Source organism: Vespa mandarinia, chromosome 1, assembly GCF_050613455.1.
Source record: "Vespa mandarinia isolate Hongniang chromosome 1, ASM5061345v1, whole genome shotgun sequence".
Lineage (NCBI taxonomy): Eukaryota > Metazoa > Arthropoda > Insecta > Hymenoptera > Vespidae > Vespa > Vespa mandarinia.
Genome location: NC_140810.1, coordinates 2,560,001 through 2,574,053, shown reverse-complemented (window position 1 = coordinate 2,574,053; position 14,053 = coordinate 2,560,001). Strand labels below are relative to the sequence as shown.

General features: G+C 36.3%; 1 protein-coding gene across 1 annotated transcript in view; it reads right to left on the bottom strand.

The window, feature by feature from the left end:
• Positions 1 to 5,129: 5,129 nt before the first annotated feature.
• LOC118446018 (protein muscleblind-like) overlaps positions 5,130 to 14,053 on the bottom strand; it is a 29,442-nt gene continuing 20,518 nt past the window's right edge. The window contains exons 2-3 of the mRNA XM_085663448.1: positions 6,135 to 7,764; positions 5,130 to 5,729 (exon numbers count right to left, since the gene is read on the bottom strand). Of these exons, the coding sequence (XP_085519574.1) occupies positions 5,130 to 5,351 (222 nt within the window). The 5' untranslated portion in view covers positions 5,352 to 5,729; positions 6,135 to 7,764. The remainder of the gene's footprint in view (positions 5,730 to 6,134; positions 7,765 to 14,053) is intronic.

The following is a 14,053-nucleotide window of genomic DNA, read 5'->3' as shown; positions in this document are numbered from 1 at the left end:
AGAGAGAGAGAGAGAGAGAGAGAGAAAGAGAAAAGAGAAAGAGAGAAAGAGAGAGAAAGAAATTTGGTGTCTCGTTTAAAAGGGGCAATAGGAGTAGCAAAAGGGACAAGCTGCCAACCGTAGTCCGGTTGGTCTACGTAATGCAATGGTTTATTGTTAATATTTCCTCGAGAGAGTAATATTGAGCCTCCTAAAACAACCGTGATAGTTTCTCTTATATCCAGCGAGAAATCTTTAAAGACCATTACCGGTGGTCGCCGTTGAGTATTGGTATTGATGTTGGTGTTGGTATTGGGCCGTTGTTGTTACGTTCAACACCATACTATGAGAACTGAGAAAGGTGAGGGATAGTGGGGAAGCGAGAGAAAGGTTGAAAACCGAGTATCAACGCGAGCATGTTCACTCTACTCCACCTATATGAGAAGAGGAAAATCTTCAAAAGAACATTACTCTTTCTGACTATTATCAGACTGGAAAAAGACACATATAAGCGATATAAAAGATATATTTATGTATATCTATCTTTCTTTCATCCTTCCTTTTATTTTTCTTTTTTTTTTTTCTTTCGAATTATACGACCATTCTCCTTTTTTTTCTTTTTTTTTTTTTTTGTATTTTTCCTTTTTTTCTTTTGTTTCTTTTTTTTTGTTTTATTTCGTTCAACATTCTTCATTTCTCTATTTCTTTCTTTCTTTCTTCTTTTTCTTTTTCTTTTTTTTTTTTTTTTTTCTTATATCACTTTTTATTGGGTAACGCTTATTAATATTTACGACAGTAAGGCAAGAGAAAATATTAATTTTGTTCATATATCCGCAGTCTCTCCCCCCTCCCCCTCCTCTCTCTCTCTCTCTCTCTCTCTCTTAGTCACGATGTGCTGTCGTTCGTACTCATAAATACCTAAACGACTCTCCCTCGCTCGTTCTCAGATCTCCAATATATTTAGAATAAAGATTCCTTTTCTCGAACTATTACGAACGTAAATATGACACTTTAGTCGAAATTTATCGAATATTTTATTATACACCGACGAATCGCTTTGCCAAATATCTTCTCGTTGAACTTAACGGCGACGAGATAACCAAAATCCAAACTGTCTTCCTTTCCTTCTCACTTCTCTCTCTCTCTCTCTCTCTCTCTCTCTCTCTGAAGATTTATGTGAATTATCACAACAAAATAATCGAACGATACATAATATAAGCTTTTCTAATAAATATAGGCTTTATTCTTTTATTTCACAAAAATAAAAAGATATAGAAAAAGAGTATACAAATAATGCCCATTTTCAAAACTGATTTTCTTCTCTTTAAATGGCTATATAAACAGACAAAACAGATAGGCAAAGAGAGAGAGAGAGAGAGAGAGAGAGAGAGAGAGAGAGAGAGAGAGAGAGAGAGAAAGAGAGAGAGAAAGAGAGAGATTGAGAATGTGTGTGTGTGTGTGTGTGAGATAGAGAGAGAGAGAGAGAGAGAGAGAGAGAGAGAGACCATTCTGCACATACGAGAGATACGAGGGGAGGGCAGAGGTGGGGGGGGGGGTTACAAGTCGCGTGGGATGAAATAAATCGGTGTGTACGACTCCAAATGCGAGGTTGTTTCGTTGGCCGGATTAAACGTAACGAGTGCCATTCTTTGCCATTCTTGCGCGCGCGAGAGATTGAGTGAGTAAGTGAGAGAGAGAGAGAGAGAGAGAGAGAGAGAGAGAGAGAGAGAGAGAGAGAGAGAGAGAGAGAGAGAGAGAGAGAGAGAAAGGAGTGAGAAAGAGAGAAACGTGCGAGAAGAGACTGTCGTGGATCGACGGACAAGCGAGCCTTTCAGACGAGCCATACGACGACATTAATAGCTTCCAGAATTAAACGACGTCGACGTCGACGTCGACGACGACGACGACGACGAAGACGACAACGAGTATGAACCGACGAGAGAGAAACTCGGCGATCTTCTTCGATTCCTATTCGCGTCTATTTTTCCCTATTTCTTTATTTTCACCTTCTTCATTTTATTTCATTTTATTTTATATTAATTTATTTTTTCTATTATCAGGTATATTGAAAGAATCAATTTCGAAATCATAATAATATACTTTTAACTCGACGATTTGTACGTAATATACGATCGGAGATAAAAAATGACGGAGAGGATGATAAAAAATAAAATCAATAATAATAATAGAAAAAAAAAAAAAGGAAAAGAAAAGGAAAGAAAAGGTGATAATAAAACGAAGAAAGACGTAAAAAAGAAGAAGGAAAAAAAAAAAGAAAAAAAAATGAACGAAAGCGAAATAGATAAACTCATTGGTTATATATTTATCTATCTCTCGATTATCTTATCTCGATATCAAGAATTTGTCTTTCTTTTTCACAAAGATAACGTTTTGTCCTACGATCGCCAACGTTATTTCCGTTATTGCTCGGCTCGCTCGCTTTGCGTTCGCTCGTTTGCTCATCGCGAAGAAGACTCTTAAGATACGTATACACATACACATAATGCATACACACACACACACACACATCTACATACACACATACACACAATAGGGACAATTTAATGCGTCGAACTCTGATCGTACGTGCCGATATCCGCGCGCGTGTACCTACACGTGTATATTCTCGATGAAAGAGATTTCTAGGAGGAAAAAAACGATACTTCGAGAGAGTCTGATTTTATCTTTATCCGTATTACTACGTCAGATATCAACTAAATTCTGTACAATCGTACTTAGTAAGCTTGTATTTCATATCTACATATAAATATATATATATACAAACACGCATTCTATACACCTACATAATGTAAAAATTATTTGAAAGAAGAGAAAAAAAGGAAAATTTTCGAAGCTTTGTAATTTTTTTTTTTACGTAGAATAAATAACATTCGTCAATTATTATTAAGAATTAAAAGGAAAAAAAAGACAAAATTAGTCAAAGGAGTCATTGATATTTAAAAATCACGTATGAACTTTTTGGCCCAGCAAAAAACAAATATATATGTATATATATATATATATATATATATATATATATATATATATATATATATATCTCGAAATACAATTATCTCCACCTTCCGTCTCCGCCCAATAAACGCGCACACGTGATTACATTATATTACATATCAACCGTAAGAGTTTCCTCATTCGTCGAAAGAGAAATTGCAATCGATTCGTTAAATGATTAGAATACATCGACGTATTCACAATTATGATAAGATATATATATATATATATATATGCATTCTAATTCAACGATTACCTTCCGTTACACTATCTATACATAGATATATGAGAAAATGTTAGATAGATACGTTCTCGTTCATCGTCATCGTAATAATATAATGGAATTGTTATGAAACGCGTCAATCCAAACACTATGGAATTTCTCCATTATCGTTGAAGCAAATTCCTTCCTCTTAAACTTCGATCAATTCGTAAGTGGTACATACCTCCTTCTATATATATATATATATATATATATATATATATATATATATATATATATATATACACGCACGCACACACATACATGCATATATGCATGCATGCATGCATGTATATATGTATGTATCTGTGTATCTATCTGAGAACGCGTTAACTTATCACACAGTACATATGTATTCTACGTAAATTTCGACGTTCATTGAAATACGTATCGAACAAAATGTATAAAAGATTAATATACGTACATATATATATATATATATATATATATATATATTTACATCATTGATAAATGTACAGATTGGATCAAAAGTTCCAGAAGATAATCTAAAAACTCATATTGCTCGTTCTATTATTACTATTTTTTTTTTTTTATCTTTCCACATCGTAATAATTACAAGACCGACGATCGAACAATAATTTTTCGAGAAAGATTAATTGATTTATTTTCGAATCACTTAAATACTTTTGCCTCCTCTCCCCCTACCCTGTTCATGTCTACCCCATATCACCTTATTCGCCATTCCCCGTCCCCTTGTCTCACTTTATATAAGACGTACGTAAATCTCTCTTCCTTCAGATCGATTTATTCCTTGACGAGGAATATATAATTCGAAGGTTAAAAAAAAAAAAAAAAAAAAAGAAAAAAAAGAGGAAGAAGAAGAAAAGAAAAAAGAAAAATGGAAGGGGGCCGCGGGCGGGTGGGCGGGAGGTGGAGAAAAGAAAAGAATGATAGAGATCGACGTTCCCTTATTTAATCAGAGAAAAAGGTCTATTTGCGTCGTCGAGCCTTCAAACCTACGAGAACTTTCTCGAGATAAAAGATTATATGCGATTTTTACGCGGCAAGTATATAAGTCTTTTTTTCACCCCAACCCTCTGTGTTCACCTCGTCACCCCATTTCTCTATCCTCTCACCCCCACCCTCTCATCCGTCCAATTCGTCGAACTCGCGAAAAGAACGACTTTCTCTCCCCGTCGATGAGTCGTCGTCGACGATGACGACGACGACGACGACGGTCCTCGGGCGTTGAATAATTGTCTCTATTAATAACTGCAAATTCAATTTTCACATTCAATATCCACGAGAGAAGGCATTTAGACGGGGAAAGAGAGAAAGAGAGAGAGAGAGAGAAAGAGAAAGAGCCACACCCTGCTCATATCTTTGCCTACCACCTCACCCCATTTAATCGTGCACGTCGTTATATATATGTATATACCTATAATTATATATATATGTATATATATATATATATATATATATATATATATATATATATTTACGCGCGTATAATATATATTTGCATTTCTTACGCAAATAAGATCGTCGACTAATAATATAGTATAAAAGCGTGAAAATTTTCTTTTATCCCCTCGCTACGATTTATAAAAATTTATTTATTTAATTTTTTCTTTTTTTTTTATTTTTTTTATTTTTTTTTACCTATAACAAATTCTATCGTCTGACTTATTTCTTTGTATAATATAATTATGCCAGATAGAAACGTAATTTTACCGTTTAGATTTACATTACTTTACGTTAGAACGCGACGTATGTGTTCTCGTTATAAAAGAAAAAAGAAAAAAAATATAATGATAAAGGAAATATAAGAAGATAATGACAATACGAGTAATATCGACAATTGTTTGAATCATTGTCGGAAGTCACAATTCGTAAAAACAACGATTAGAAATAATTAGAATATAAATATAATGGTTGGGTGTTTAATTACCTTGATACTGTCGTAGCAAGCAGTAACCCGTCCATTCTGCACCTCGACGTTGGCTGGTGGATGAGCGAATTTGCACTCCGTGTCGGGCCTGGTACACTTGTTGCGTTGAAACTCTCTGCAAACCTCGAGCTGTAGCCACCGCGAGTCCTTGCCATTGAGTAGGTTATTCATGTTGACCATTGCCATTCTCCCAGTCCAAGAAGAACGTACGAGAGACTAGTATCTCTCTCTCTTTCTGTCTTTCTTTCTTACTTTCTTACTTTCTCTCTCTGTCTTTGTCTGTCTCGCTGTTTCAAGCGAGAAGAAGAAAAAGATGAAGGAGAAGAAGAAGAAGAAGAAGAAGAAGTAGTGGTGGTGGTGATGGTAGTAGTATAGTAGTAGTAGTAGTAGTAGTAATAGTAACAATTGGCTAGAGCGACGAAGAACAAGAAGTTGTTCTCGTTGTTGTTGTTGTTGAAGCTTCCTTCTTTTTATTTATTATTCTTTCTTTCTTTCTTTATTTATTTATTTATTTTCTATCTTTCCCTTCTTTTCTTCTTCTTGCGTTCACTCGCGTCGATCGATCTTTTGTCAATGAGATATATATATATATATAATATATATATATATATATATATGTGTGTATGTGCGTGTATATATATATACACACACTCACACACGCTTTTTCTCTTCCTTCTTTCTCTTTAGCGAGAGCCTTCGAGCACGCGGCACCTAGATGGATTTCGTGAATCGAGGTCTTTCAAATTCTCTCTCGCAGCCTTCTTACGCAGAAACAAATACACCTCTCACAAACGCACACACAAACAAACAAACAAACACACACACACGCACGCACGGACGCACACGGAGAAATAGACACAAGCAAGGAATCCAATCACACCCTTCTCTTTCTCTCGGACCTCGTGCACGGAATCGCAATAGTTGCCGCGTGTCGTTGCGTACTTACTACGAACCACCCCTTTCTCGTACCTTTTTGTAGAAACGACGAATAGAAATACTTTCTATTGTTATTATTATTATTATTGTTGTTGTTGTTGTTGTTGTTGTTGCTGTTTTTTCTTTCTTTTTTTATCTATATTTCTTTCCTCCTTCCTTTATCGATAATTCTTCTTGAACAAAAAACGAATGGCGTGGCTCGTCTATTATTATCGCGAACTTTTTTTCCCCGACTCGATCCCGTTAACGGGATAACCGTGAATGATCCCGAAGGACGTTGCGCGTCCTTATTCCCGTTCCGAATACCGCGAAGCGCTTGTTCTCGACGGCCCGTGCGCTTTATTAACTCTCGTTATCGATCCGGTCGGTCTGTATCAGTCGTAATAAACAGTAGCTAGACTGATCGTTGCGCTGCTACTACTGTTGCTGTTGTTGTTGTTACTGCTGCTATTGTTGTTGTTGATCTGCCAATGGCGATGGTTTTAGAAGAGAGATTTTGCGGCGAAATAGAGAGAAGTGCTAAACTGGTGATATATCAGAGTTATTGGAGTGAAAGAGAAAAAGATAGAGAGAAATAGAGATAGAGAGAAAGAGAGAGAGAAAAAGAGAAAAAGAGAGAGAGAGAGAGTTAGAGAGAGAGAGAGAGAGAGAAAGAGAGAGAAAGAGAGAGAAAGCTTTCTTCTAAGGCCGTACACCACTCCGTTTTTCGTTGTTGCCGTTGATCTTTATATTAGTACTTTTTTTTCCGTTTGCTTGTTTATTTGTTCACTTTCTTATTACTTTTTGATGGAAGCTCCAAAAACGTAAAGCGTGTGCGTTTCTCTACTACTTGTACGTTGCTGTCTTACAGCTGTTGATACTCGTTGACTCACGGAAGATCTCGGACTTGTCCAAAGAAGTAATACAAGTAGTAGTAGTAGTAGTGTAGTAGTAGTCGTAGTAGTAATAGTAGTAATAGTAGTAGTAGTAGTAGTAGTAGTAGTAGTAGTAGTAGTAGTAGTAGTAGTAGTAGTAGTAGTAGTAGTAGTAGTAGTAGTAGTAGTAGTAGTAGTAGTAGTGGTGGTGTTGGTGTAGAAGACAAAGATGAAGAAAGAACGATGGAGCCGATCACTCCGTTATTTTGTTCCTTTAAAAGGCCTTTTCCTCTCTCTCCAAGCTCCACGAACTCCTTTCTCTCCTTTTCCTTTCCTTACACCCTCCTCCTTCTCTACTCTCGACTCCGTAACTCTTCTCCTTTCGAACGAGCAAAGCTTGTGGAAGCCTTCGAAGCTCTCTAACCGTCGACGAAGACGGAAACAACAATGATGGTTGTTGTTGTTGTTGTTGTTGTTGTTGTTGTTGTTGTGTCGATGTTGTCGATGTTGTCGTTGTTCTGTAGGCGCGATCGTTGCTTTTTACACAGTCTGCTGTTGGCGATACTGCTGCTTCTGCTGCTGCTGCTGCTGCTATTGCTGCTGCTGCTGCTGCTGCTGCTGTTGCTGCTGCTGTTGCTGCTGCTACTGGTGCTGCTACTGGTGCTGCTACTGCTCCTGTTGCTGCTGCTGCTGCTGCTGCTGCTGCTGCTGTCGATGTAGTGGCATGTACTGTATGTATACGTGTCTCAAAAAGCCGCTGGTGATGTCCTTCAAGCCGGTTTCAAGCCAACGCGTGTCTCGTGTCGAGTCTACTGGAAAGGAAGGTCGGTCAGGAGGAATCGAAAGTTATAAAAAAGATTGGAGAGATAGCGATCCGATTTGGAAGAGCGATATTTAGACGCGCGCTCTCTCGATAGGAGATCAAGTGAGCGAGTGAGAGAGGTGAATTTTAATAAATATTGCTTTTGTAAATCCGTAAATAAAAACAGATAGAGAGAGGGAGATATATATGTATATACAGACAGATAGAAAGAGAGAGAAGAGAAAGAGATTTCGATATTGAGAAGAAATAAAAATAAAGAGAAAAAGGGAGAGGGGGAAAGAGAAAGAGGGAGGGAGAGAGAGAGAACGGTAAGCACGTGAAAGGCTAAAAAGCGAGTAGTGGGGTAGAATAGAGAGGAAAAGGAGGAGAAAAAGAAGAAGAAGTAGAAGGAGAGGGGAGCAAAGGTCCGGTTCGTAGGTCGATCCGTGTCGGGTCGAAGGACGAAGGCCTGTGAGAAGCTGGAAGAGAATAGAGAGAAGGGATTTGGATAGAAAGAAAGAAAGAGAAAAAGAGAAAGAGAGCAAGAGCAAAAGAGATAAAAGAGAGAGAGAGAGAGAGAGAGAGAGAAAGAGAGAGGGTGGGAAGAATTGCGAGTTAGCGAGTGACGTTGCGCTTCCGTTCTTCGGATTTACGTCATTTATTCGGCGCGCTCCACAGGCTCCTCCCTTATGCTCGGACTCCGGATTCTGCTATTCTGGAAACATACCAAAAGCGAAAACTCGCGTTACTGCGGATGCAAAGGCTTAAAATGCTTCTTGTTCTAAGGGTGGGGCTAAGGGGTCAGGGGGACGATGAGGGGCCGAGGGTGGGGATTGGAAGACTACGCGAGGTTCGAAAGGCTAAAGGGTCCTAGTCGGCGAATACAGGGGGATAGAAAAAGACGGAAAAGGATAAGAGAGAGAGAGAGAGAGAGAGAGAGAAAGTGAGAGAGAGAGAGTGAGAGAGAAACAGAGATAGAGATAGAAAGAAAAAGAGAGTATCGAGGACTTTACTAGTCGGAAGGGTCGAGCAAAGGGCGCCGAGTAATACGTAGAGTACTAGCGGTCGGGTTTTCGAGGGAGCGAAAAGCTTAGGCCGAAAAGATAAAAGATATATATATATATATATAAATGTATTAATGTATATATGTACGTATGTATGTATGCATGTATAAATGTACATATATATATAAAGACAAAGAGAAACAGAGACAAAGAGAGAGAAAGAGAGAAAGTTTAGAAAAAGCGCAAGGACTACCAGTGCAAGCACGCCTAATTAAGTGGCGCGAAGCATAGGTAATGCCAAGGATCCAATAACGAAAGATAATAACGCCACAAATTTTTTTTCCCATCCCAACGTGTATTTTTTCATTTTTTTCATGTTTCTTGTTTTTCTGTCTCATGTCTCATTTTTCAACCCTTTCTCTCTTCTGCCTCTTCTTTATTTCTTTCTTTCTTTTTTTCTTTCGTGTTTCTTCTTCTTTTTTTTTTTTTTATTTTTTTTTAATACCTATAATTTTATTCTTTTCTTTATTACTATCCTTTTTTCTTCCATACACACAAGAGAGTCACTCATGTATTTTCTTCAACACGCAAGCACGCATACACACATCAATTTTATTTATTTATTTATTTATTTATTTATTTATTTATTTATTTATTTATTTATTTATTTATTTATTTACTCATTTATTTATTTATTTGTTTTGTCCGTCGCTTCGCGCTTTTCTCCTCTTCCTTTTTCCTTCTTTCGTTTCTTTTTTAATTTGCCTCTCTTTTTCTTTCTTTTTTCATTTTTTTCCACGCTTTCCTTTCCTTTTTCTTTTGTCCGTCGGTAACTAACAAGTACGTCCCGCCTCTTTCACGCCCCCGTTAAATTGTCCATTGCCAAGAGATAAAGAGAAAGAGAGAGAGAGAGAGAGAGAGAGAGAGAGAGAGAGAGAGAGAGAGAGAGGGACAGAGGGAGACAGAGAGAAAGACAGAGACAGAGAGACAGAGAGACAGAGAGAGAAAGAGAGAGAAAATTCGCGCGGTTATAGACCTAACGCTAATAAGATAGATAATATGATGTTCAACGAGGTGTATTCGCACTTCGTAGAATATCGTTTAAATGATAATTAGTCGTTTCTTGGGATAAGCGAACTTGGAAAATCTGACTCTCTTTCCTGTTAGAGATAACATGTTAAAATTAGGAATGACAATTCTACAAAGAGAAAAAGAGAGAGAGAGAGAGAGAGAGAAAGTCGTTCCTCGTCTTTCTTGTTTCATCATTATTTTCAAATAATTCTAATTACTATGTTGATTTTAAAACAAACTCGATTTTCTATATTTCATTATATTTACAACGACTGTGATTTAAATACTCGAAACGTATAGGGTTATAGACTTTTGTGTGTTACAAATTGCAGAAGATAATGTATTATGGTAAAGTTAACGACATAATTTGCTTAAGCATCCCCCCATAGAAAAAGGATAATCCGTGAAAATCACCGAGAAAGGTTTAGAAAACTATGTAATTTCACGCATTTATCGAACATCTTAAATACGGGAAAAATTTTACCAGTTAAGTGTTTAAATATATATATATAAATATATATATAAATAAATAAATAAATATATATATATATATATATATATATATATACTATGTTTCATCGAGCTTTCATGGATATAATTCTAATTGCAATATCCATTTAAAGACTAGCCCGGTTTTCTATGTTTCATTATAATTATAACTGTTAAATATTTGATTATTGATTACAATAGTCCTTTGTGTTTAGAAATACGAGAGATTATGATAAACTTAATGACATAATTACTGAGACACCTCTTCCGCCTTCGTCGCCATTCCCCTATCCCCCCTCACAAAGGAAAAAAGAATAATCTATTAATGAGATCAAACAGTTTAGAAAGGCAAAATAATATCACGTATTTAATTAAAAGTCGTCAAAATTATCGAGGGAATAATGATTAATGATATATTATATCATATTTCTTACCAATTCATCGAGATTTCTATACCCATTCACTCGTTACATATTTATTATATTTTACGACTGTGGTTTTAGATACTCGATATCGGTTACAATAGTTTTTTTCTTTTTCTTTTTTTTTTTTTTTTGTGTTTAGAAATACAGTAGGTGACAGTAAACTTAAACGACATAATTACCGAAACAAACCTACCCTCTTGTCCCATAGAAAAAGGATAATCTGTGAAAGGGACCGAAAAGAAAGGTTTAGAAACCCAAACAATTTCACGCATTTACCGAATGGCTAAAAGTCAAAAAGTTTGCGAGAAAAGGTCTTAAGGTGTATATATATATATATACATATAAAGAGAGGGAGAGAGAGAAAGAAAGAGATAGTACAAGCATGGGTTTTTTTGTATATTGCTGTTTCCTCTTTCGACTTTCATCGAAGCGTTAAGCCACGCGCGCACGGGTCACAGCTTGTCTCGAGATAATCGTACTACCTGGGTCGTCAGGTAGATAGATGGGTAAGGTGTAGTTGATGTTTTCGAACCACCAACCAACCAACCGACAAAAAGAGATAGAAAGAGATAGAAATAGACAGACAGACGGACGGACGGATAGATGGACAAACAGAGAAACAGGTACTTATAAGGTACGACGGTTTCTCTTAAAAGAGAGAATACACGAAGAGGGATGGAAATAGAAAAGAGGTACGGAGCAGGCGCCCTTTTTTCATGAAGCAACTCACTTCGAACAACACTACTAAAAAGGGCAATAAGTCTTAGCCGGAAAATGAGACGGGTATATGTATGTATGTATAGTATAGTATAGTATACAATAGTATATTATAGTACGTACGTATGTGTATTTGTATGTATGTATGTGTATATGTATATAATGGAGATGACACGTGCTCGAGCTAAAGTCCTCGAGTGTCAATCATAAGGCGCATAAGAGATCTAGAACGAGCATATTTATAATCGAGCTAACGAAAAAAGTTAAAAGAAAAAAAGAAAAAAAAAAAAAAAAGAAAAATAATAAAATAGAAAATCCTATCTAATGGTCTTGTTGTTTATAATACTGCTGTCATTGTCATTATATAATACAATATATATATATATATGCACAGAATAAATAAATAGAAATACGACTTTCGTATTATGTTACTAGAACGATAATACGATATTCATTTACATCATAGATCCAACTGTATGATTATAAAATTATGTATCGAATAGCTCAGCATCGATGTGAAGTCGTCGTTGTCGTCGTCGTCATCGTTGTCATTCGAAAAATAAATCTTCCAAAAGAAGAAGAAAAAGTAAAAGAAAAAAAGAAAGAAAAGTCAAAGTTTAAAGGGGTAAACGTGTGCAAATAAAAAGAAACGGTTTCGTTCTCATTCTCGTACGAGTAAGAATAAAAAGGAATAAAAATAAGAAGTACAAGAAGAAGAAGAAGAAGAAGAAGAAGAATAAGAAGAATAAGAAAAAAAAAAAAAGAAAAAGAAGAAAAAAGAAATCGTAAATAGTGAGTGTACATTTTTGTAAGCTCGAAAGGGGGGTGGAGATGGGGAGAGAGGTGGATGGGCATATAAGTAACCCCTTAAGCCGAGTTCTCGGCTTCCGTCGTCGCGCGTGGAAAAGCTTCTCGCGGAAAAACGGAGAGAGGCGGGAGGGAGGGTGGAGGGGGAGGAGAAACGGAATCATAACTTCTTCCCGAAGTGTCTACCGTGTGCTCTGTTCGCGCATTAACTCGCGAGAGACACATAACATTCACCTTGATCTCGAGCATACGTTAACCGTTGAAAAACTGCGTTTACTTATACGAAACATAAACATCGCTTTGAGAAAAAAAAAAAAGAGAGAGAGAGAGAGAGAGAAAGATAGATAGAAAGAGAAAGATAGAGATAGAGATAGAGAGAAAACGTAGCTCTTATCCCGCGGTTCGTCCGTTTATCGCCCTTGTGTACTTTATGCGCGACGCGGAGACAGTCAAAAAGTAAAAGAAAATGTACACAGATAAGTACGTACTATGTATCTATTCACACACACACACGTACATACACACACACACACGCATATATATATATATATATATATATTATGTATATGTATATATATTATATATATGTGTATATATGTACGCTGGACAGAGAGAAGACTATAGTACAATTTCACGTCGCGCAAAATAAGCCGCTTAGGAAAAGCGGCAGCGAATCGCAATTTCTCTCGCAACTACTCTCTGACAACACGAATATACATTGTCGTGCGCGCGATCGTAAGCGCTCGCGCCCTACGAAGAAAAACATAGGATGAATGAAGGAGAGAGAGAGAGAAAAAAAAGAAAGGAAACTAGAAAAAGAAAAACCATATTTCCCCCTCTCCCGCCCACTGACAACGAGAAGGACAATGCGACAAAATGGAGTATGGGCAGGGGGGGGAGGAGGAGGAGGAGGAGGAGGAGGAGGGATTAGTTTGTAGAAAAAGATCGTCGATTGGAATATATTTAATACCATTGGAATTATCGATCATTATTATCATTTGATCGATCAAAGATACGTAATTAATTCGCGACCTTTTACTTCTTTCTTTCGTTCTTTTCTTTTTTTTTCTTTTTCTTTTTTTCTTTTTCTTTTTTTTCTTTTTTTTTTTTTGGATTTTTTTTTGCCCTCTTTTTCTCCATTTTTTTTCTCCTCTTCTCTACTCTTCTCATTTTAACTTTTATAATAATCAAGTAAGATGCGAAAGATAAAAAGCCGATATTCTGATGAAACTGTAGTAAAGTGTGTAAGCCGATGAAGAAGCAAATAAAAAGAGAAAGAGAAAAAGAGAAAACGAAATACGAATTTCTATCGAATTGGCTCTTTGGGAGAATCTCGTTTCGTTTTTGGCGCAGCCGATTGAAGAGAGATATACATATATATACACACATATATATATATATATATATATATATATATATATATATATATATTGATAGAGATAGGAGTGGAAAGAGCACTTCGTTCTATAAACAATATTAATTAACCTGATTTTTATATATATATATATATATACCTATGTACAGAAACGCCGGGACTATTCGTTTTAATTAATTTTATAGAAATCATGCGACCGTTGTAAAAGAAAAATTCTATCTATAGATAGAAATTTAGAAAATATCACACACACACACACACACACACACACACACATACAAATCTATGTGTTGTATAAAGAGATATAGATAGGATATCAAACATATACAAATAATGCATATACCTACCTATAAGAGATTCGAGGAATAGTTAGCGAAAAATCGATCGATCGATCGATCAATCGATATT